The following is a 25,799-nucleotide window of genomic DNA, read 5'->3' on the forward strand; positions in this document are numbered from 1 at the left end:
GACATGCCCAGTTACAGAACTTGTAGTGTATATTTTACTTTGGTAGATGCTGTGAAACAGTTTTCCAGAGAGATTGCTCCATTTTATACTACCAGGGCAAGTTAGGTTATTCATGGGGCCCAGGGTAAGTAAGAATAACTCTTGTTTTAAAATGCAAGAAAAAGGAAGTGGTGCTGTGGTAGAGTGCTCACCTTGAATTAAAGAGCTCAGGGACAGAGCCCAGGCCCAGAGTTCAAACCCCACAACCAACAAAAATAATTAAATAAAATGCAAGAAAAAAAGCTACTAACATATGTCAGGCACTGGTGGCTCATGCCTATAATCCTAGCTTCGCAGGAGGCTGAGATCTGAGGATTGATAGTTCAAAGCTAACCTGGGCAGGAAAGTTGATGAGACTGTAATTTCCAACAAACTACCCAAAAGCCAGAAGTGAAGTTGTGTCTCAAGTGGTAGAGCACCAGACTTGAGCAAAAAGAAGCTCAGGGAGAGCACTTAGGCCTCAGTTCAAGCCCAGGACTAGCACACACACACACACACACACACACACACACACATACACACAGAGTATTATCATATAGTGTGCTTTTCTTTTCCTTTTTAGTAATTCTGGTATTTTTTTTATTGTGAAAATATCGTACAGAGGGATTACAATTATATGAGCAAGGTAATGAGTACATTTCTTATCAAGCATTATTGCCTCCTCCTTTGTTTCCCCTTACCTCCCTTCCCATCTCCCCCATTCACCCCTCCCTTCACCCCTCCCCACACTGTGCCAAAGTTGTAAAGTTCATTTTTGGATTTAAGTTCTTGTAGACCTCATTGTTGCAATGGGTCCACCTGAATCCCTATTTTAACAATTTATTTTTTCCCTTCCCCTCCCCAAATTATACCAACATCAAATACAGTGAAAACAGGGGATATACCATGGGGGAGGGACATACAAAGCAACAAAGAAATCATCTTAAAAATATGTTAGAAACAATCGCAAGGAAGAAAACCATTTGAGTCCTTTTACTTGTCAGGCTCCACCACTTGAGCCATGTTTTTCTTCCTTTTTCTTTTCTTTTGCAAAGTCTTCACTTGTCATGTTTTTTAACTTGCTACTGAATGTCATAGAGTAAGCAAAGCTTATAATTTAGTATATATAAATATATAATATATTCAAATATATTGTTTAATAATATATAAATTGATATATTTAATTTAAAATTTATATAACAGATAAGGTTATAAAAGAATATAATATAATTTAGAATTTATGTATATGTAATTTATATGCATATGATTTGTTTATATAAATATATATGTAAATGTAAAACTTCTTAGCACAAACTTTGCCACTAGTTTTACACTTTGCAATATTACAACTACAATATGTTTGTAAATATAAAGGAGTATTTAGCTCCCCTGTGGAGTCATGTAAACGAGACAAGTTTTATCTCAGAGCTTGAACGTGTGTATTTCATTCTCTCAAGGACTGGAAGAAAGGGGAATAAGAGGAAGAACCATTTTCGTTTTGCTTCTCGGTATGCGTACATTATAATGATTTCTCCACCTTTACTTTGTATTAGGATTTAGTGAATAAAAAAAGGAACCGGCGTTGCCTATCTTCTCCTTGGTCATTAATCTTAGCTGGCGGTGAAGCTGACGGTTCTCAAGACCTCCTAGGAGGGGCTCATTCTGTATTGCAGGGATAATAGTTGCTTAAACTCATAGGGCTGAAGAGCATCCCTGGAGTGATTATTGAAGAAGTGGGTGGGTGGGATGGATATGTTTTGTCTGCTTTCCAGCAAAGACGACCGTTTCGAGGACAATCTCTTTCCGAGGAGGTGGGGTGTGAGCTGTCACCCCGCTCCAGCTCCAGCTCTTCTTTGGGGCGGCGGCTGTGTCTGCGCCTTCCCCTGGGAATGTTTAAGGCCAGCCAATCGATTCGCTCGGGGCTCGCCCCACCCAGGCAGCTCGGCTCGCTCCGTCTGGGAAGGTTCTATCCCGGAAGTGGGGCTCAGGCCGTTGTGGTCAGTTTAGTCCCCGAGGCTTGGCTGGGGGGTTCTGCTGGCGACATGGCCGACCCTGACCCCCGCTATCCCTGCTCGTCCATCGAGGATGACTTCAACTATGGCAGCTGCGTGGCGTCTGCCAGCGTGCACATCCGCATGGGTAGGTGGCGCGGTGGCGCCGGGGCTCCGGCCGCCCGGAGCTCCGGTCGCCCGGGCTCCTCGCTGTGTGGCGGCCTCCGAGGCCTCGTCTCCCGGGGCTCGGGAGCTGCAGTCCGCGGGGCCCCGCTGCGGCCCGCGGCGCGGAGCTCGAGCGGCCCGACCCTGGCGTTTTGTTACTTGTACATTTGCTTACTTCCCCCGTGTATTGATGGATTCATTTTCCTGTGCTAGTCCTGGATCTTGAACTGATTTTCTACTCAAGGCGGGCGCTCTACCGCTCGAGCCACAGCGTCACTTCCAGCTTTTTGGTGGTTCTTGCCCGGGCTGGTCTTGAATCTGGGCCCTCCGACCTCAGCCCCCCGGGTGGTGAGGATGAGAGGTGTAAACCGCCATCGCCCAGCCTGATCTGACATTTGTAAATCAAAGGAAAGCTTCCTTTAAAAAAAAAAATTCTTTTTTGGATGCCAATAACTTTACTGTGTGATAATTGTCCTTTGTGACATTTGTCCCCAGCAGGGTTGTTTCCTTCCTCGGCTCACTGTGAGGGAGTGAAAACCCGTTGTAAATGTTTATTTCTTTGTCTCTTGTGCACTGGACTTTTATTTCTGTCAGGGCAGCGACCTTACCTGTCTTGGTCTCCACCCCCCCCCCCCCCCCCCCCGCCCCTTTCAGGGCAGACATACTAATTCTAATCCAACAGAGGTTGGGGTATTAGTGAGATCAATGCTGCCCAAATCAGTTAAAACAACAACAACAAAAAATGTACTGTTAGTTTAAAGTTTTACATTACCCAGTAGGCAGACATGATTTTCTATATTAAAATTGGTGTCAGGTAAACAGAATTCACTCTTTGCCCTGGTTCAGCATTTTGGTCACAGAAGTTGACCCAGATTTACAGCCTGCCTGTAAATCTGCTGGAACTGGTTCCCGAAAGGAATTATGAGGATAGTTATGATGTATTAAGAATCTTGGTACCAGGAGCTAAATTCCTGAATTCTGAAGTTGTTGTGACACGTGAGTTCAGCTGCCAAAATATTTTTTTTTAATTGTGGCACAATACATGTAACATAAAGACTTTACATTCTCACCAGTTCTAAGTACAGTTCAGTCATGCTAAGTATTTTTTTATTTTTCGGTCCGATCGTGGGGCCTGAACTCTGGGCCTGGGCGCTGTCCCTCAGCTCTTCAGCTCAAGACCTGCTCTACCACTTGAGCCACAGCACCACTTCCGGTTTTTTTTCTTCTGTGGTGCTGAGGAATCGAACCCAGGGTCTTGAGCATACAAGGCAAGTGCTCTACCACTGAGCCACCTTCCCAGCCCCATGCTAAGTATTTTTACATTGTTGTGCACTCAGTTTCCAGAACTTTTTCATCTTGCAAAAATGAAAGTGTGCTATTAAACAATGACTTCTCACCTCTGTCCTAGCAACTATATTCTACTTTGTCTGTCTGAAATTGACTGCTCTAAATACTTCATATAAAAGGAATCTCGCCAGGTGCCGGTGGCTCACGCCTGTAATCCTAGCTACTCAGGAGGCTGAGATCTGAGAATCGCGGTTCAAAGCCAGCCCGGGCAGGAAAGACCGTGAGACTCCTATCTCCAATAAACCACTAGAAAGCCGGAAGTGGCGCTGTAGCTCAAGTGGTAGAGCGCTCGCCTTGAGCTGAAGAGCTGAGGGACAGCGCCCAGGCCCAGAGTTCAAGCCCCATGACCGACAAAAAAAAGGAATCTCCCACTGTTTTGTTTTTTGTTTTTTTTTTTAATAATTGGCTTATTTCAATTGGCATAATGTCTCTTTAGTGCATCTGCATTGTACTGTGTATGGAATCATCCCTTCCCAGCCCCTTTCCCTTTCCCTTTTCTTTTTTGTGCCAGTTCTGAGTGTTGAACTCAGGATTTGGGCACTGTCCTTGAGCTTCTTTGGCTCAAAGCTAGCCCTCTTCCACTTGAGCCACAGCTCTACTTCTGGCTTTTTTGGTGATAGATTATTGGTGATAGGAGTCTCTCAGACTTTCCTGCTGGAGCTGGCATTAAACCTTGATCTTCACATCTCAGCCTCCTGAGTAACTAGGATTAGGGGCATGAACCATTGACACCTGCCTAATTTCCTTCCTTTTTAAGACTGATATTACATTGCACGTATATACCAAATTTTGTTTATCTGTTCATCTAATCTTGCACATTTCCACTACATTTACCTTTTGGCAATTGTAACACTATGAATACAGGTATGCACATATCTCTTTTAAGAACCTGCTTTAATTCTTTTATGTGTGTACTCAAAATTGAAGCTGCTGCGTTTTGTGTGGTAACTCTTATTGTAGCTCTTTAAGGATCTGCCATTCTGTTTTTCTTAGTAGTTGCACCATTTACATGAGAACATCAACAGCATACAGAGGTTCTTCCTTGCCAATATTTCTTTTTTTCTCTCTGTTGAAATGAAAGTAGACATCCAAATGATGGTGAAATAACACATCATTTTGGTATTGATTTGTATTTCCCTAAGGACTAGTGATGTTGAACATTTAAAAAATATATTTCATGGGACATTTGTATATGTTGTTTAGAAAAATGTTGTTCAAGTCCTTTTCCTAACTTTAAATATGGGCTTTATTCTTAAAAGCAATTTTAGGGTCCTGGAAAAATTGAGAAAGTAGAGAAAATTTATCATATAATCCTTACCTTCTACGAAGTCTCTTTATCAATGTCCTGTTCCAGAGGAGCATATTTATTATAGTCAGTGAACCTAGACTGACATATTATTATGATCCAAAGTCCATAGTTTGCATTAGGGCTCACCCTTGGTATTACGTGTTTTATGGGTTCTAATAAATGTGTATTAACATCTATCTACCATTGTTGTATCACACTGAGTAGTTTCCACTTCTTTTTTTTTAATTTTTATTTATTTTTTATTGTGAAAATACTGTACAGAGGGGTTACAATTACATGGGCAAGATAAGGAGTACATTTCTTATCAAGCATTGTAGCCTCCTCCTTTGTTTCCCCTTCCCATCCCTTCCCATCCTCCCCCCGCCCCCCACCACCCAATCCTCCCTACCCGCCCCCGCACCAAAGTTGTAAAGTTCGTTTTCCACGACTTGTACTTCTCATTGTTGCAACAGGTCCACCTGTATCCTTATTTAAACGACTTGTTTTCCCCCTTCCCCTCCATAGTTTCCACTTCTTAAACAGCTGTGCCGTGGTGAACCCTGATCCTTTTTATTGTCTCCATACTTTTGCCTTTTCCACAATACCATATAGTTGGGACCACCAGTATTTTGTTTTTCAGATTGGTGTGTTTCACTTCCTACTGTAACATACATTTAAGATTTCTTCAATGTGTTTTCATGGATAGCTCATTTCCTTTCACTATTGAAGAATGTTCTTTTGTTAGTATGTTCCATAGTTTATCCATTCATCTACTGAGGAACATCTTGAGTAAGCTTCTTTGTAAACACTTGGTTGTGCTCGTGGCATTACTGTATCCTGGCATGTAATCTTTGGGTAAGCTCATTAAGAGTGGTATTGCCTGGATTATAAGGTGGTTCTGTGCTGGTTTGAGGACTCTTCAAACCCTTTCCAGAGGAGGGCCTGAGCTTCCTGTTGTCCCGCTTCACCTTCCTGTGTGTTGGGATTACAGACATGAACTAGCAAACATATTTTTTACTTTTAAAAATATATAATTTTATTGTTATTATTAAGGTGTGAGTATATTTTTTTGGACAATGTCACCCCTTCGTCTGCCTTACCCCAGTTTCCCATCCCTTCCCGTACGTTATATAGAACATTTTCCACATAGTGTATACTAAATCGTGTGATTGCATTTGTTCATCTTTTCTCCATCTATTTTTTTTTTTTTTACCATAGCAGTGTTTTAAAAGAAACCTGTAAATGTATCATGAAAAGTAGCTTTAATGTATTTTTTCTAGCTCTCAGTGACTTTTTAGTCATTCAACATGATTTACATTGCCTGCCTAAACATGTTCTAAAAAGTGATGGCTCTGTTATTTCTATTTCTTTTTCATCTTTGAGTTGTAAAATCTTCCCTTCACTAATTCAATATAAATTTACTGAACATGAATAGGACTGGCTTCCCATTGTTAGAAAACAATGGGAATTATTTTAGCAAGGATTTATTTTAGTATAGCAGGGTTACAGTAGGGAGAAATAGAAAAACACAAACGTTTCCTATTTTCCATGCAGGAAATGAGAGTTAAAGACTCTGAGGTATTTAGTCTTTATTGTCTAATGGGGAGAAAGACAAGTAGACTTATTAATTATGCAGTGCCCAAGTGTATGTTAGGATCTCTTGGGAACATGAAGGAAAAACATGTAATTCATACTATGAACTGTGAAAGGCTGAATTTTGAGAGCTGATTGGTTATAAGTTAGCTAGGACTGTAGGGGAAGAGAATATGTACAAAAGAGTATGTGTCCAAAGAGAGAGCACTGGAATTGTGCTAGTGTACTATATTATTTATGTCATGTATCTATCAGAACATTTTAAATGAGTATTTCTCAGTTTTTTTGTGTTGGTGCTAGAGTTTGACTTAAGGGCAATATACTTTTGCTCATCTTTTCACTCATGACTGGCACTCTGCCAATTGAGCCATGCCCCCAGTTCTGGCTTTTTGGTGGTTAATTGGAAATAAGAGTCTCTTAGTTTTGTTTGCCTGGGTTTTGGTTTATAATCTGCTTTCCCTGAACCTCTTTGTCCTCCAGGTTAGTGCTTTACCACTTGAGCCACAGTACCACGTCCAGTTTTTGAGTGGTTTATTGGAAATAAGAGTCTCACAGGGACTTTTTTTGCCCTGGCTGGCTTCAAACTGATCCTTAGATATCAGCCTTCTAAGTAGCTAACATTACAGTCAGGAGCCACTGGCACCTGGCTAATAAAATATTTATAAAGCAAGAATTCTTGTTGTGCCGGGCGTAATCCTGGCTATTCAGGAGGCTGAGATCTGAGGATCGCGGTTCAAAGCCAGCCAGGCAGGGAAGGCCTAGAGACTCTTATCTCCAATAAACCACTCAGAAAACCAGAAGTGGTACTGTGGCTCAAGTGGTAGAGCAATAGCCTTGAGCTGAAGAGCTGAGGGACAGTGCCCAGGCCCAGAGTTCAGGCCCCATGACTGCCAAAAAACAAAACAAAACAAAACCCCCAAAATTGTATAGAAACTAGATATAGAATTATTATAAATAAGAAATAAAATTGATGGGCTAAGGCATATATATATATATATATATATATATATATTATTTTTTAACTGCCTTTTGAAGATAAGTTTCATTTTGGGGAAACATTTTTGTTGCTGCAGATATTAAGATCTTAAAAAAGTTATGGCTAACTATAGGTACTGGGGTTTAAACTCAGGGCCTTGTACTTGTTGAGCAAGCATTCTACCACTTGAGCCACACCTACATTCCATTTTGCTTTATTTTTCAAATAGGGTTTTGTGCTTTTCCCTGGGCCATTCCTTGGACTATGATTCTCTTACCTATGTCTCCCTCATAACTAGGTTTGCCAGCATGCACCACCATACTCGGTCTGTTCTTTGAGTTAAGGTCTGACCCTTTTTGACAGGGCTCCTATCGCTACCTTCCAAGAATGTTAGACTTCAGGCATGACCCACTGTGCCTGATCTAATATATACTTTCTGTTTCTAATTTTCATGTCCTAGGTGCATAAATGGTGTGTTTTTAATCCTTTGCTTTATTGTATGTTGTTCACAGATAGGATACTTTCTTTGTATTTTGATGAAAGCCTTTATTATTGGGCCTATTAATTTATTTTAAGCCCATGTATTTTGGAAGATTGGCTTTCTCTCATAATTCTTGAATTTTTTCAGTGTTATATTCTTTATATTAAGATTTAAGAAAAATGAATATAAAAACAATTTTTTAAGTATTTAAAAAAATTGTTATTTTAAAGGTAATGTACAGAGGGGCTACTATTTGGTAAGCCAAGTAAAGAGTACATTTCTTTTTGGACAATGTCATCCTTTCCCAGAAAAATAAAGTTTTTCTAAGAGAAATTTGGTCTAGCAGTTCTGTGATCCTGAAGAAAACAGTCATACGTACTATGTTTCTCTTTCAGCCTTTCTCCGAAAAGTCTACAGCATCCTGTCTCTGCAAGTTCTCTTAACTACAGTGATGTCTGCAGTGTTCTTATCCTTTGAGTCCATACGGACATTTGTCCATGGGAGGTAAGGTGACAAGAAGACTCTGAGTCATTGTGGACATTTCATCTTATCTAAATCGCTTATATAAACAAAGATTTTTTTTAAAATTAACTTTTGGGGTTAAAGTGTCAAAAAGTTCATCATGTAACTCATATAAACCACATTAGTTCTTAATGAAGGAAAATGTTCTATAATCTGATGTTTTACCTTTTTATAGTTTCTTAAGGTTCAACCTTCATCTCCTACAATAGAAATAAGAGTTTTTACTGCATTCAGTTAAGTCCTACTTTTTAATTTTTATTAATTTTAATTTTTATCAGACTATTCTGTCCCTGAAACCTAAGACATTGCTTTAAAAAATTATTGAATATAAATGTGTCTTCATTGTTTTGTGATGAGGAGTTCACTGAGAAATTTCAGAAAGGCTCTACTTGACCCATCCATTATTAAATATTTTACTTACAAAGTTACTATTTCTATAGCTAAAAACATGATTTCTTTATATTAAAGGAAAGACAAAACAAATAAGGAATGTTTTCTTAGAAATAAAGAATTTGCTTCTCTTCCCCCTACCAAACAAGAGTCTTAAACTAGTTTGACATTTGAGATAAAATAATTTAAATTATGGCCATGTGGTAAGTACCCTGAAAGAGTAGCTATGTGTAACATCTGTTTATTAAAAGCCAGGTGCTGGTGGCTCACTCCTGTCACCCTTACTGCTCAGGAAGCTGAGAACTAAGGATATGGTTCAAATACAGCCTGGGGAAAAAAGCCCATGAGACTCTTACGTCCAATTAACCACCAAAAACCAGACATGGTCTAAGGCTCAAGTGGTAGAGTGCTGTAGACTGTCAGCCTTGAGTGAAAAAGCTAAGGGACAGTGCCCAGGCCTTGAGTTCAAGCCCCAGGACTGGCACAAAAGTTTTTAAATATCTTTTCTTTATTGTATTTTAATCATAAAAGTAATGTGCTAACTATAAGCATTACTCAAATATGATCATGAAAAAAAAGAGGAATTCTTGTCCTACTCCTATGGGTTCTTTCCTTTGTTCTGCTCATAACTCCTCAATGTTTCCAGATATAAATGAAAATGACTTCTTGATAGTTTGGGGTAGATCATTCCAGACTTTTTTTTTGTCAGTCATGGGGCTTGAACTCTGGGCCTGGGCGCTGTCCCTAAGCTCTTTAGCTCAAGGCGAGCGCTCTACCAATAGAGCCACAGCGCCACTTCCAGTCTTCTGGTGGTTTATTGGAGATAAGAGTCTCATGGACTTTCCTGCCCAGGCTGGCTTTGAACCGTGATCTTCAGATCTCAGCCTCCTGAGTAGCTATGATTATAGCGGTGAGCCACCAATGCCCGGCCAGATTTTTTAAAATAGTTTTACGAACATATAAAATAGGTTTTATTAAATTGGATAACATTTCTCGTTATTTTAGAAGTTGAAATGTTTTTAACGTTATGTTTTTCAGTCCTGCCTTAATTCTGGTGTTTGCTCTTGGATCTTTGGGTTTGATTTTCGCATTGACTTTAAACAGACATAAGCATCCCCTTAACCTCTACCTGCTATTTGGATTTGTGAGTACTCTGACAATGCTTATTTCTTTGTTAACTTGAGTTTTCAAAGTTGTTATTTAACTGAATGTATATACAAATACAACTATGACAGAAGAATGGTTAGGCAATGTTCAGATTGCCAGTCTTCGGCTCAGATTCCAGTTCTTCACCCCTGTCAGTTATGTAATAGAAAAGAAATACACACACACACTCACAAATAGGGTAATGTAGACTATTTCTTCAAATCCATCTATTGTCTTCTTTCAGAAGGAGCTGTTTCTCTATAGGGAGAGCATATAGACCAACATTGGGCCAGCAGGAAGAGTACTCACTAGAATAGTGAGAAATCTCCAATTTACCATTCCACTTGATGGTTGTTGAGTGTAAGGTCGGCTCCTGGATGGCTAGCAGACTCCACCCTCCTCCCAGCAAAGTCTCCACCCAGTACCTGTGTTACCTAGGCAACTGGGACACCTGGAAGAGGTCACATCTGCATCTGCTGAGGTCACATCTGCATCTGCTGAGGTCACATCTGAATTTGATGTGGCCACACCTTTCTCCGCCCATACCCTAGATAAGGCCTATTGCAGGCCTAGTAGCTCTCTCGCTGCTCTTTTCTAGCTCTCTCTGCTCTCTTGCTGCTCTTTTCTAGCTAATTTCTAGCTCTTTTTTCTCTCTTTCCTCGCTTTCCCAGCTCTCTCATTCCCAGGCCTTTCCCAGCCACGTGGAGTGCCAACCTTGCCTGGTCCCAGCAGGTCTACTGAATAAACCTACCCCTTACCTGAATACCACGTGCGTGCTGCTGTTCTTACTCGGCTACCTCTTTTTAAAAACCTAACATTGAGGTCAGGCAGGAGGGAGAACAGGAAATGCTTCTACAAGTATATAACTATACAGATACTGCTGACACTTCTGGCTTATCTTTGATACAGACTATCAGATGGGGAAGATGTGACTGCATTAGGCACAGAAGATGAAGTAAGGAAAATGTAATTAAGGGAAAGAAAGGCTATTGTGCAAAGTTTTATTTATGTTGTATTTAGGATATGAATTCATTTACTTTTTACATGGTTTAAGCAATGATAAAAGAGGTATCTTAAGATAGTTTTTTTTCTTTCATATAAAAACCTGAATGACTAGAGAAATTAGCAAGGGTTAACTGTGGCTCTGGCATTCCTAAAGCTTGCATGCTATAGTAGAATACCTCATTACCATATCCTCACATAGTATTCAGTTAAGGACACAACAAAAGGAAAGGAGAAAGAAAGAAAGAGGTCTGGGAATGTGGCTTAGTGGTAGAGTGCTTGCCTAGCATGCATGAAGGCCAGGGTTCCATTCTTCAGCACCAAATAAACAGAAAAAGCTGGAAGTTGTGCTATGGCTCAAGTGGTAGAGTGCTAGCCTTGAATACAGAAAGACTCAGGGACAATGCCTAAGCCCTGAGTTCAAGCCCCAGGACTGGCAAATAAAAAGAGAGAGAGAGACAGAGAGAGGGAGAGAGAGAGAGAGAGGGGGGGGGGAGGGAGGGAGAGAGAGAGAGAGAGAGAGAGAGAGAGAGAGAGAGAGAGAGAGAGAGAGAGAGGTGGGGGAGGGGCGAAGAGGGGGAGAAGGGAAGAGGGGAAGAGGGGAAGGGGGAGCGAGTGAGTGTGAGCTTTGGGCTTTTAGAGCGCAATCCAGTAGGGTCTAAACATTTCTCTACTTAGGTTAGCCTAGTTAGAACATAGTGACGTGGCCAGAATTAACTGCAAGGGATACTGAAAATGTAATGTTGAATCTGAGGATCCCTATTTCCAGGTAAAAACTGATGCAAGGGGAGAAAGAGGTAATGAACACAGGGAACAGTGTTAAATCTTATTTGTATGAGATGTTGAGGATTTTTAAAATAAATATATGCATAATTTACAATATCTTTTAAATTTATATTACATAAAGTGAGAAAAAAGAATTTTCTATATTAATTCTACTATGTAGTCTTCCTGATAAAGATATGAAAAATCTGATTAGAGCTTAAAGAGTTGCTGAATCCACAGAATTTAAATATTTTTACTACAGACAGATTTTTGTTGTTGTTCCTGTTTGACTTAGTAACTGTCTTGTCTACAAGGTTCCTTGGACTAAAAGGACATTATTCCTATTATGATCACACTAAACTAGTAGAAATTAGAAAATGTATACAAGTCAGTACGCATTTTACATGCATTAATTCAGTTTCTTTTTCTTAGACACTGTTGGAAGCTCTGACTGTGGCCATTGTTGGTAAGTCGTCATTGTGTTTCTCTATGTTGTAACTTTAATGTGGGTAAATCTTTCAGATAACAAAGGTATTTGGGGTTAAAGTTTAACATCACAGAATGTTGTATTTCAAAAATATGGCATACAATAAAGATTGCCTAAGAGATAAGTAAAAGCCAAATATTTATGCTTTACATAGTTCAGCTGAACTATGTGGAAAAGTTTAAAGAAAACAAAATGAATGTAGAGCAGTGTTTTCCCATGTATAAAAATAAGACAACTGGAGCCAATCTTTTCTCTAACTTAAAGAGACTTGGGGGAACTGAGAACATGTGTTTTAAGGTATGTACTTTCATCACATGGCTAAGCTCCCTAAGAATTGCCCCTGTAAAACTGCGCTTGATTGCTGCATCTTTGTATATCATTAAACCCAAACAACAGCAGTAATATCCATTTCTGTACTTCATGTTAAACACATGTTTCAAAGCCAACTCTCTGTTATAATTACTTGATGTACACTGTGTAAGGCTTGACTAAAAAGTTTCAATAAGTTAGCAGTAACAATTCTGATTATCTTCAGTTAACCTTGGATACCAAAAAGGTCAGCATTAACTCCTCCTCTCAATAACAGCAAATGTAAATCCTGAAGGTTAATGTATTTATCTGTTCCCATTTTTCATTACTATTTTTAAACTTTGAATCTGTGTTTTCTTGGTGATTCCTCACTCTTTTTCGTTTCAAAGGATCAGAATACAAATAAGTACTAAAAAATACTCGATGAAGTAGAATTAAAGCTTCTCATCATAGCAAGGAGGAAGTAAATTAACTTCTTAGTGTTATCTGCTAATGTTATTTATTATTAATGATACCAGTCCATCTCTCCCCACTCCAAACCCATCATGTATAAGGAGTATAACACAGGCCTATTTGAACTGGAGGTAGAAAACAGACGAGATAATTTGAGAATATTATTTTCCCCACTGATGTAATATCTTAGCCATCTGATTGAATTGAAATTACTGACAAGAAGCAAAATTGACCTTTTTGTGTATGTTTACCTTCCCAATCCTATTACAAATTTCAGTAATTTAGGAAAAGAAATATTGTAAATGTTTAACTCTTAGAGGATTTTAAATTATTTAAGTGGTTTTAGGTTCAAAGCACTTAACCGTTTCTAAGGAGGCTATAATTTAGCATTCTGTTACAGTATTAAGCAGTTGTATTACAATAGCTATTATCTAAAATTATTATTCTAAAATTTCAGAAGGGAATTTGGGAGAACTTGGTACATATTCAATAAACTCCACAGTACTGTCCTCTAATATAACACAGATTTAGATATAATACAATTAATAGTTCATTTTTGTCCTCTGTAGGGTTTGTAATGTGGTAGGCCAACCCAGAGTGCCTCAATATTTCTCTTGTTCAATTGACTTGAATTGGGCTGGTGAATTGGGTGCAAATGGCTAGAATTGCCTTCCAAGAACTCCTAGCTAGCCGGATGGCCTAGAGTCATCTGAATCAATATTTAGCGATAGTGTATAATCACCAAAGATGGTGAAAAACTGTAGCTGGAACAGATGGGTGAGAATCACTCTACCATCTCTGTAAAACTCTTTAACTCATTACATGTAGCCATCTCTAGTCACTAACATTTTGTGTGAATGTTTTATAGCCTGCTTATCACATAAGTATGGTTTTACTGTACCATTATAGTCAAAGGTAGGTAAGAAATCTTAATTGTTTTATTGGTAAACTGTATAGACAAAAATAAAACATTTCTATTATGCCAGAAAATGCTATTTTATATCAAGTATGTTTGTATACATTTTAAATCAATGTTTTCATTCTACAGTTACTTTCTATGATGTATATATTGTTCTACAAGCTTTTATACTGACTACTGCAGTATTTCTTGGTTTGACTGTATATACTCTACAATCTAAGAGAGATTTCAGCAAATTTGGAGCAGGGTAAGTTAATATACTCTTGGGTATAATAGATGTCTTTAATATTATAGGTAGTTTTTTTTTTTTTTTTTTTTTTTTTTTTATTGTAAAGCTACTATACAGAGGGTCACAGTTACATGAGTGAGGTTATGAGTACACTTCCTCTTGAACATTGTTACCCCCTCCATTGTTTTCCCCCTACCATCCCCTCCCTCCCTCCCTTCCCCGAGGTTCTTTTTTTTTTTTTTTTTTTTTTTTTGATTGTGATTAAATGATTACATAATTTCAAAGTCACAAGTTCATTCTAACTTCCCTGGAGCAAATTGTCTACCACAGTCTGTAATATATAACAGTGTTCACATGTTATATACCATATTTGTGATCAGCAGCATGAGGGTATTTAGTAGTGGTTCAACCAGATGAGCGGGAGTTCTTTGTTTCTTAAGTCCTGTTAGTTTTGTCGTATCACTAACCTTTTGGATTTAGCATCCACTTATGAGGGAGACCATGTACCGTTTGTCTCTTCGTTCTTGGCTTACCTCGCTCAACATGATTCCTTCTAGCTCCATCCATTTCCCTGCAAATGCCATTATTTTGTCATTTCTAATGGCTGCATAATATTCCATTGTGTATAGATACCACAATTTTTGGATCCATTCATCTGTGGTGGGGCACCTAGGTTGTTTCCATATCCTAGCTATTGCGAACAGTGCTGCGATAAACATGGAGGTGCACGTGTCCTTGTATATTGGTTCCTGTTGTTCAGGGTAGATGCCTAGAAGTGGTATGACTGGGTCGTAAGGGAGGTCAATCTTTAGCTTTCTAAGGACCCTCCAGACTGCTTTCCAAAGTGGTTGTATAAGTGTACATTCCCACCAGCAGTGTAATAGGGTTCCTCTTTCTCCACATCCCCTCCAGCATTTGTCGTTGGCTGATTTGTGGATGTGGGACATTCTGACTGGGGTAAGGTGGTATCTCAGGGTTGTCTTTATTTGCATTTCCTTCACCACCAGGGATGATGAACATTTCCTCATGTGTTTCTTTGCCATTTTTATTTCTTCATTTGAGAAGTCCCTCTTTAGTTCCCTTGCCCATTTAGTAATTGGTTTGTTAGGTTTGGGAGGGATTAGTTTCTTGAGTTCCCTGTATATACAGGATGTTAACCCCTTGTCTGATATATTGCAGGTAAATATTTTTTCCCAATTAGTTGGTTGTCTTTCTAGCTTAGTTGCGATAGATTTAGCTGTGCAGAAGCTTTTTATTTTAAGGTAGTCCCATTTGTCGAGTCTCTCTCCAACTTGTTGTGACCCTGGGACTCTGTTCAGGAAGTTCCTTCCTGTGCCTATTAGTTCAAGTGTCTCTCCTACTCTGTCCTGCAGTAGTTTCAGAGATTCAGGTTTAATGTTAAGGTCTTTAATCCATTTTGAGTTGATGTTGGTGCATGGTGATAGGCTGGGGTCCACTTTTAGTTTTCTGCATGTGGCTGCCCAGTTTTCCCAGCACCAGCGGTTGAAGAGGCTGTGTTTCTTCCATTGTATGTCTTTGGCTCCTTTGTCGAATATCAGCTGGCTGTAGGCCTGTGGATTTATATCTGGATCTTCTATTCTGTTCCATTGGTCTTCGGGTCTGTTTTTGTGCCAGTACCATGCTGTCTTTGTGATTATAGCTCTGTAGTAGAGTTTGAAGTTCGGCATGGATAGCCCTCCCATATTGTCTTTATCCCCTAGAATTGTTTTGGCTATTCTAGGTCTTTTGTTGTTCCATATAAATTTTTGGACTGTTTTCTGTATTTCAGTGATGTACGTCATTGGGATTTTAATAGGAATTGCATTGAATTTGTATATTAATTTTGGAAGTATCACCATCTTTACTATATTAAGTCGGCCTATCCAGGAGCATGGGAGGTCTTTCCATTTCCTAGTGTCTTCTGCAATTTCTTTCTTTAACTTTTTATAGTTCTCATTAAATAGTTCTTTTACATCTTTGGTTAGGTTAATTCCTAAATATTTTATTTTTTGGGAGGTTATTGTGAATGGGGTTGCTCCCTTTATTTCCCTCTCTTCCTGTGCGTTATCAGTGTATAGGAAGGCAACTGATTTTTGTGGGTTTATTTTGTATCCTGTATTATAGGTAGTTTTAAGAGAGAAATACTATACTATATACTTTGAATGTCTTAGAATGGAAGTCCGTGGGACATTATTATCTCTTTTGAGTTCTAGAGCCAGGCCCCACTTGTTCAGAACACACAAGATGTTGGAAAGTGGCTTTTTGACATTTTCTTCTTTTCTGTAGTGAAAGGGAAGTAAATCACCTCCCCCATGACCAAATCAGCTGTCTTTGGAGGCTGGGTTTGTAAGCCTACGTGTGCACTTCACTGAAATCATTTTGGTCATTTGTCTTAGCACAGATGTTACCAAGGCCACCTACATCTTTGTGGCAAAGGCAGGATAATTAGCCTAGATACTGGAAACATCTGCAAGGACTTTAAAACTTTTTTGATCCATCTAGAATAGCCTGTATCCTTTTTTAAATACATATATGAATAGATGATCCTTTTTACATTAAACTAAACAAATAGATGATCCTTTTTACATTACTGTGTTACCCTCATCTGAATGCATAGCCTATTGTTGGCACATGGTCACTCACCCATTTTCTCCTGTTTTTATTCCTGTTGCAACACTAAATATTTACTAAAGTCTACTCTTATGAAACATTCTTTCCTTCCTTTTGTTTCCCCATAGTCTAGATTACCAGGAATCTCTTTGGGAAAAATACAGTTGTGCAAGCTGCCTAGATGTTTCTTAAAAAAAGAAAATTCCCCCTAGAACAGAGTTTACCTTAGGTGGAGGGGTGGATGGAGGTAGTCTTTTTTTTCTTCTTCTCCCTCCTCCCCCTCCCCCTTCTCTTTCTCCTTCCCCCCTCCTCACCTTTTCCTTCTTTTCCTTCTATTCTTTCTCCCTCTCCACCTCTTCCTTCTCCCTCTCCTCCTTCCTCTTCCCCTCCACCTCCTTCCTCTTCCTCTCCTTTCTTTCTTCTTTTTGGTCTGAGATTGGGACTGGAATGCCATACCTGACACTTTTGCTCATTTGCTAGTACTCTACCAACTGAGCCATGGCTCCGACCTTTCTGTTTTCTTTTTTTTTCCTTCTTTTGGATGGATGTTTCATATGTGTTTGGTGGTATATCTGATGGAAGCTTGCCTGCTATAAAACTGATAGTAGAGGCCTTTCAAAATTGTCTTAACTTTATTATTATAACAAGACTTTCTATCTTATCAATTTCCAGTCTGTTTTCCACAAAGTAACCAGGTGATACATTTCAAATGGCCACTTGATCATGGCTTATTTAAAGCCTTCAACAATTTACGACTGCTCTGTGCATATAGTTGGTTCTCCATTGAATTGCTTTTACTGCCGTCAGCTATGGGATATTGCTACATAATAACTCACGGAAAAATACTACTACTAATGATTTTTATGTTAGAATGCTATAGGTTCAGATACTTAAGAATAGTATTTTATTGCTTATTTTATTGTTTTAAATGAAACTTAATGGCACTAATCACAAAGCCAAAATGCTCATAGAGGCTGAATACCAAAATGGGACACAAAATCTGAGTAAGAAGATTGGAGGTGTTACAAATCAGGGTTTGTTTTTTTCTCCCTAACACATCACAGTTTGAAGGTAGGTTATCCCTTAATCTGTGCTCCTTGTCAAGAGGATAAAATTTGCTTCAAAATGGCAAAGTCTGCACTTCATCTTGTATTTAATCTTAATATAATCTTATATTTAATCTTAATATTTGATATTTAATATTTAATGTTATCTATGTTCTCAGAACGTTTGCTCTTTGTTATTCAAATATTTAATGAACTATAAGTCAAAGTATCCAACTTGTGAATTAACAGTTTAGGAAGCATATTTGCAGGACATGACCTTCAAATCTTTACTTGACTAATACTGTATTGAGAGAGAATGTTGACATTAAATAAAAACAGACTCAAGTTACCAGAGCCTCACCAAGGAGAATCTGTGAACCTAAATTACCATTTATTATGTGTATACCTCAGTCCCCAGGACTAAGCTTGCCAGATTCCAATTTCATTGCAGTGGAGAAAAGATGTATGTTCTCATTATTGTCTGTAGTGTTTAACACTGTTCAAATGTAGAACCTTTCATGTGCAGCCATAGTAAAAATAAATATCTAGAGAGACATCTTTGGTGGCTTTATTTTAATGTCTTAGCAAAACCTTCAGGAGCCATCTTCACATCTTTTGGGAACAATTTCTCCTTAATATCTTATTTTGTGTTGCTGCATGTCTTCAGAATGTCTTGTGACTTGTTTTTTAGATGATCTTTTCAAGGTTGTTTTTATAATAAACAGCCTTGGAAGCAATGAGGAAACACACTAACTTGCCATTATAAAAAAGATACTGCTTTCTACATTGAAGGTGGTTCTTTAGCATAATTCACTGTGTGAGTAGGTATCATCTAGCCCTCTTAGCCTCACCTTGTGTGAACTGGGTGTTTCTGGTGTGAAAATGCTGATTCTCTAGCTACTGATATGCTGAAACAAAATGCTCCTTATCTCAGACCTGGGAATCTCATGTCTTATCCTAACATCTGTGAGACTATACCAGGTTAACATTTCAGCATGCAAATAGGGTAAAATCTCTGATGCTTTGTGTGTGTGTGTGTCTGTGTCTGTGTCTGTGTCTGTGTAACTGCAGATAATAGTCTCTTGGACTTTAAAGCTCAGAGCCAACTTCAAATTTTGATCCTCAGATCTTAGCCTCCCAAGTAGCTAGAATTACAGCATGAGCCACCAACGTCTAGTACTTTATAGTTTTTTTTTTTTTTTGTCGGTCGTGGGGCTTGAAATCTGGGCTTGAGTGCTGTCCTTGTGCTCTTCAGCTCAAGGCTTAGCACTCTGCTGCTTGAGCCCCAGCTCCACTTCCAGTTTTCTAGTGGTTTATTGGAGATAAGAATCTCACGGACTCTTTCCTGCCTGGGCTGGCATTGAACTACAATCCTCAGATCTCAGTCTCCTGAGTAGCTAGGATTACAGGTGTGAGCCACTGGTACCCGGCTACTATATAGTTCTTAACATCACCTTTTCCACTGGAACTTCCTTAGGGCTTGCTAGTGAAAAAGCCTTAAGTCTCTTAAGGCTTAAGGTGGCATGACACTTTCTAGTTTAGCTCTACCAGGTGTATCTTGAGAAACAGTGTATTTGAGTGAAACAAGTGATGGCCAGGGATTTTTATCAAGCATGGTTTTATATATCTATATCTATATATAGATATAGATAGATATAGATATATTGTGTACATATATAATAATACATATATCTGGTATTATGTGTACTGGTACTAGGATTTGAATTCAATCTTGCACTATTGCTTGGCTTTTTCCCTCAAAGCTTATGCTCCACCACTTGAGCCATTCCTCCACTTATAGTGTTTTGGTAGTTAATTTGAGTAAGTGTTTCTTGGATTTGTCTGCCTGGGCTGGCTTTTGAACCTCAATCCTCAGATCTCAGCCTCCTGAGTAGCTAGGATTACAGGCATAAGCCACCAGTGCCCAGCTTTATAGCGGTATTTTATTTACTTATGTTATTTTTAGAGAACATGTTTTGAATGATATCAGTTCTTTAGCACTTATTGAAATTTTTTTTATGATATCTTGGTAAATGTACTTTGTGTACTAGAAAAGAATGTACATTTTGCTATTGGAGTATTTGATTAATTTCAGGTAGGACAGGTTAGTTGGTAGTGTTGTTCAAGGCTTTTGTGTACTTAGTAATTTTCTGCCTCTAATTCAGGGGTGTTGAAATTTCTAACTCAGTATACATTGATCTATTTCCTCTAAATGTTAGTTTTATATCATTATTGGAAGCTCTTTTTAGATGTAAGAATTGTAAATCCTCTTGGGGAATAAAATATTTTTTGCTTTATGAACTAGCCTACTTTGTCTGTGATAATATCTTCATCCTAAAATCTGCACTGTTAAAACAGCCACCCTTATCTTCTTCTGATTGTGTAAGTATGGTATATCATTGCATACTTCTTTTTTTTTTGGCCAATCATGTGGCTTGAATTGTGGTGCTGGGTGCTGTCCCTAAACTTTTTACCTCAAGGCCAGCGCTCTACCATTTGAGCCATAGTGCTACTTCTGTTTTTCTGGTGGTTAATTGGAGAGAAGAGTCTTATGGACTTTTCCTTCCAGGGCTGGCCTTGAACCATGATCCTCATGTCTCAACTTCTTGAGTAGCTAGGATTAAAGGCATGAGCCACCAGCATCTGGCGCATCCTTTTAATTTTAGTTTATTTCTTCCTGTTCAGAATAATATTCTTTTCCTCCCCATTTCCTAGAGCTTGTTTAATTTATTTCTAGAATAATATTCTTATAGGTAGCATGTGGTTGGAATTTTTTAAAATCCAATTTTGATGTCTGTATTTACATTATGTGTTTACTCCATTTATATTTAATAGGAGTATTTATATGGTTGGGTTTTATTTCCTTTATGGCTTACTATCTGTAGTTCTTTTAAGTAGCTTTTATAGTATATAACTTTAAATTACCATCCTATTATCAAATAATAGTTCATTTCATATACAGAATATTTTCTCTACTTTTTTGTTATTGTTGCTGTAACTTTTAGTTATGCATGTTATCAACTCCGTACTACTTTTAAATTTGCTCTAGTTTAAGTTATCTTTGAAAGAGATTTAAAAATTGGCAGAGCATGATACATGACTGTAGGCACTCACACACAGTGAGACTAAGGGAGGATACTCTTAGGGGAGGAACCCAAAATTGCAATGTCCATGTGCCTTTGAACAGTTAAAATAATATTTATCGCTGGGGGTGGCCGGAGATGGGAAGGGATGGGAAGGGGAAACAAAGGAGGAGGCAACAATGCTTGATAAGAAATGTACTCATTACCTTGCCCATGTAATTGTAACCCCTCTGTACAGTATTTTCACAATAAAAAAATAATAAGATAAAATAATATTTATCAAAATGAATTCCAGGAAATGGAAACAGGTTTTATTTTTCATTTTAAACAAATTGGCAGAATTTTTAAACCTCTTTCAAAGATAACTTTTGTCTCCCAACATACACCATTTTGTTGTTTGTTTCTTTTTGTAAAGTTTTTATGTAATATTCAACTAAGGGTCTTCCTTTTAGAATTCTTTTTTTTAATTTTATTTTCTTGTAAAGATGCTGTATAGAAAGGTTACAGCTACATCAGTAAGGTAATGAATACATTTCTTGTCGAGCATTCAACTAAGGGTCTTCCTTTTAAAATTCTTATAGTGCTAGAAAAACATACAAATACCTGTCAGTTCTTGTGTGCTTTTATTTTTGAAAGCTATTGTCTAGGTGTAGAATTCAAGGCTTTTCTGTATTTTCTTGCTTGAAGATTAAAAAAAAAACAAAACAACTCTTGTCAGTAGTTTAATGATACCTCATTTATACCTTCTGTAGTTTCTGACAAGAAATCCTCGTATGTATCTCTTAAAAAAATTTCACATTTAATATTGAATATTTGTTCTTTATTTCTGGCTTATAGTAATTTGAGTGTCATATTCCTTGATATTTTTTGAACTTTCTTCTTAGATCTGTTGATTTAAAGTTCTTAACAAATATGGAAATATTTTGGCTTATTTAAATATTTAAAATAAAAATAACTTAGATCTATTACTCAGAACTATATTTGCATATATACTAGATGTCTGTGTGTGTGTGTGTGTGTGTGTGTATGTGTGAGAGAGAGAGAGAGAGAGAGACTCAATTTGTTTAGTTTCTATTGTGATTGTTAAACTCAGATCTTTTCTTTAGTCTAATCTACTACATATCAACCACAGGATTATTTTTTACTTTTTTTGTTATAGTTTTCATCTACAGAGTTCAGTCAAGTTTTAAGCTTTGAGTTACTTTTTCTTTTGTATAACATTAAAATTTTTGGTTAAATTCTTTGGAATTTCTTTGAACCTTTTGAAGCTCCATTTGGTGGGTCCAAAACAGCTTTTTAGCTTAGAGCTAATTTGGCCCATTACTGAGTTTAGTACCCTTGTGAGAACTCTTCAGTGCCCTGTATTTTTGGAGGTCTTTCCACTCTGTCTGGAGTCTGAGTGAATTCTGAGGATTATTCTACCGACTTCTGTATTGTAATCTTTTCCCAGCTTTATTATTGGATTGTCATTATAAAGATGATGTGCAGACATAACTTATGAGTTATGGTTACATAAGTCAGGTAATGAGTACATTTTGGACAATGTCACCCCTTACCCTCACTCTCTCCCAGTGTTTCCCTCCCATCCTCACCCACAAATTATATAGTTTATTTTCAATATAATGTTTAGGGAGTTTGACTGCTGCATTTGTTCACCCTTTGTCCCTCCATTTCTGTGGTCTCCCCAGCTTTGATAACATTTTAACTTGCATTCATTGATCAGGACTGAACTTAAAGATTCTAGGGAGCCTTAACACATATCATCAGAGCTCTTTCTCTCTGTCTCTCTCATGTCTGATATATTGCCATAAAAATTCTAGTCACCTTATTCTCTCTGACCTCTGAATTTTTGTCTTCTTAATAACTCAAGGAGGGCATGGTCCCTGTGTGGATTCCTGTCCTACAATATAGTCTGGAAATTCTACAGCTGGGTAGATCTTTGTTTCCTTTATGTCTGGAATCACTGTCTTGTTCAACATCTGAAAGCTGTTGCTTCTTATATTTTGCCTGGTTTTATTTAAGAAGGGAGGGTAAGTTTAGCTTTCATAATTCCCTGTGGCCTGAAGCAGCTGCTAAGTCCCATATTTGATAAAAAATTGAGCTCTTAGATGTATTTTGTCATATAATTAGACTTTATCTAACAATTGAATGGTAACTCAAAAAATTAGAGTAGTGGTAGATTTGTTGGATAAAATTCTTAATACATAAGAATAAAATTAGAAAGTACACTTGCTCTTGTTATTTGGCTTAAAAATGCATTTCATCAAAGTTCTAGTTTGTGTGTGTGTGTATGTGTGTGTATTTGATTTTGATACTGGGGCTTGAACTTAGGGCCTCAGGCTCTCACTTAATTTTCTTGTTCATGGCTGGTGCCTACCACTTGGCTTCAAATGGAGATCCTCAGGACTCAACCTCATGAATGTCTAGAGTTATAACCATGAGCCATTAAGATTTGGCTTCCTATCATTTTCACAGGTCTCAGGATTTAAACATTTTGTAATGATTTGTTATATCAATATTTTCTTTGCATGCTAGTTGAAAACTTACTTAAAACTAATACTCTCTACTGATTGCCATAAGAAAGTTGAATAGCAATTAGTTCAGTTTCTTTAAAAGAGAAACAAAATGGGTATTTTAAGTATTCATTGTGTTATGAATTCTTGTTTTTGTTTCTTTTTTAAAATTTTTTAGTGTTATTATAAAGGTCATAAACAGAGAGGTTATAGTTATATAAGTCAGGAAATGAGTACATTTCTTTTTGGATAATGTCACCCTGTGTTATGAATTCTTATACTTGAATTATTCTTTGGCAAACATCTGAGTTGGAATTATTTCTTTAAAAAATGAATAGGATTATAGACTTTTTAGTAAGGTATAATCTTGTAAATTATTAAAAATTTTATTTTTGTAGGCTGTTTGCTGTTTTATGGATTTTATGCTTGTCAGTATTCTTGAAGGTAAGTTGTTTAGTATAGTTGAAATATAATTCTGGCCATGTCAATGTGAATAACTTCAAAGAGTTGAAATTACTCTCAGAAGACACTGTAACATTTGTATGTGGAATGATTATACAGTAATCTCTAAAAAGAAAATCAAGGTCTTGAATTGATCATTATTACTTATTGAAAGAAAGATGAATGACTGTGAGTGAGTTATATTACATAGGAAAAAGTACGTGCGGGATTAGATACCAGTTGCTCATGCCTATAGTAAATGGCTGAAATCTGAGAATCTAGTCACAAAAATCACAGCTAGCCACAAGTCTTATTACCAGTTCACCAGCAAAAAGCCAGAAGTACTGGGTGCCGGTGGCTCACACCTGTAATTCTAGCTACGCAGGAGGCTGAGATCTGAGGATCACGGTTCAAAGCCATCCTGGGCAGGAAAGTCTGTGAGACTCTTATCTCCAATAAACCACCAGAAGTGGTGCTGTAGCTCAAGTGGTAGAGCGCTCACCTTGAGCTAAAGAGCTGAGGGACAGTGCCCAGGCCCAGAGTTCAAGCTCCATGACCGACAAAAAAAAAAAAAAAGCCAGAAGTGCTTAAGTGGTAGAGCATCAGTCATGAGTTCATGGATCAGAGTTCAAGCCCAAGAACTGGCACAAAGTACCCTACTCATCCCCCCAATAAAAAAAACCTCCCCCCAGAACAACAGCAACAACAAAAACACCCTGGTTTTTGCTGTATCTGTGAACTTCCAAATGGCCCATTTGGTTCTGAGAAATATATTTTAGTTTTTGGGGGGGGTCCGGTCATGGGGCCTGAACTCTGGGCCTGGGTGCTGTCCCTCAGCTCTTCAGCTCAAGGCTAGTGCTCTACCACTTGAGCCACAATGCCACTTCCGGCTTTTTTCTTTTTGCTTATGTGGTGCTGAGGAATCGAACCCAGGGCCTCAGGCATGCAAGGCATGCGCTCTACCACTGAGCCACCTTCCCAGCCCTGAGAAATACATTTTAAAGCAATTTATAATTAGAATGATAATATTTAAAATCAAGTGGATAATTTAGTTGATATCTATTCAGTATTATTAGATCAGCAGTGGAAGTGTGATTATTAATTAATGGTGGTCTCAAGAACCAATTTACATATTTAACCACTTGTCTATAGATATTTTTTTATAGTGCGACAGTGGAGCTGGTCCTTTCTGCAGTGGGAGCCCTTCTTTTTTGCGGTTTCATCATCTATGATACACACTCCCTGATGCATAAACTGTCACCTGAAGAGTATGTATTAGCTGCCATCAGCCTCTATTTGGATGTTATCAATCTGTTCCTGCACCTCTTACGGTTTTTGGAAGCAGTTAATAAGAAGTAACTGAGAGCAGTATACAGAGACTATCATTATGTAATAAAAGTTGAAATATAATTAAATGTTGTTTAAAACGTTCATGGTCTTTATTGGCATTCTGTATTTTTGTGTGCCTTAAATTTACTCTTCTTCATAACATCACATTTGTAAAGTTTTTACTTAGAAACTCTTGTAAGAGATATCAGAATTCTGCTAAAATTTATTTTTGAAACTGAGTCTCACTATAAAGTAAGCCTAGGTTGACCTCAAACTTATTCCTTCTTCCAACTCACCAAGTGCTAGGATTATAGGCATGTACTACCACCATGCCCAATTTGCTTGTAATTTTTTTTTTTTTTTTTTTAGGTCCGGTCATCGGGCCTGAACTCTGGACCTGGGCGCTGTCCCTCAGCTCTTCAGCTCAAGGCTAGCGCTCTACCTGTAATTTTTTTCATACCTAAATTAGCCATAGTTATTTCTGTGCCACTTAAAACTAAGTAGGCAGGTGTAAGGGCACGTTCAAGTTCATTGTTTTATATCAACTAAAGATGAAAATATGGACTCAAGAAATACTAAGCAAGTGGAACTAACAGGAAGTAGAGTAACAACAACTAATTTTATGCAAAAGACAGAGGAATAGAAGAAAATGGAAGTAGAAGGAAAATGAGAAAAGAGTAGGTTCTGAGAGCCTGC

At 37.9% G+C, this 25,799-nt stretch overlaps 1 protein-coding gene across 1 annotated transcript; it reads left to right on the forward strand.

Annotated features, from left to right (window-relative positions):
• The first annotated feature begins 1,970 nt into the window (after positions 1–1,970).
• Tmbim4 (transmembrane BAX inhibitor motif containing 4) lies at positions 1,971–25,205 on the forward strand. Its single transcript, XM_042699091.1, has 7 exons — positions 1,971–2,157; positions 8,255–8,363; positions 9,810–9,915; positions 12,117–12,150; positions 13,982–14,099; positions 23,732–23,777; positions 24,927–25,205. The coding sequence occupies exons 1-7, from the start codon at positions 2,061–2,063 to the stop codon at positions 25,131–25,133; spliced, it is 717 nt and encodes a 238-aa protein (XP_042555025.1). The 5' UTR covers positions 1,971–2,060; the 3' UTR covers positions 25,134–25,205.
• Positions 25,206–25,799: the final 594 nt, after the last annotated feature.

The sequence above is a fragment of the Dipodomys spectabilis genome, unplaced genomic scaffold, assembly GCF_019054845.1.
Source record: "Dipodomys spectabilis isolate Male_0828 unplaced genomic scaffold, ASM1905484v1 ptg000234l, whole genome shotgun sequence".
NCBI lineage: Eukaryota > Metazoa > Chordata > Mammalia > Rodentia > Heteromyidae > Dipodomys > Dipodomys spectabilis.

Bases quoted from the DNA above. Each gene is read 5' to 3' on its own strand.
- Tmbim4 (XM_042699091.1), top strand. From the start codon at position 2,061: ATGGCCGACCCTGACCCCCGCTATCCCTGCTCGTCCATCGAGGATGAC. The intron at 9,916-12,116 runs GTGAGTACTCTG...TCTTTTTCTTAG, and splicing joins TCTACCTGCTATTTGGATTT to ACACTGTTGGAAGCTCTGAC. The intron at 14,100-23,731 runs GTAAGTTAATAT...TTATTTTTGTAG, and splicing joins TTCAGCAAATTTGGAGCAGG to GCTGTTTGCTGTTTTATGGA.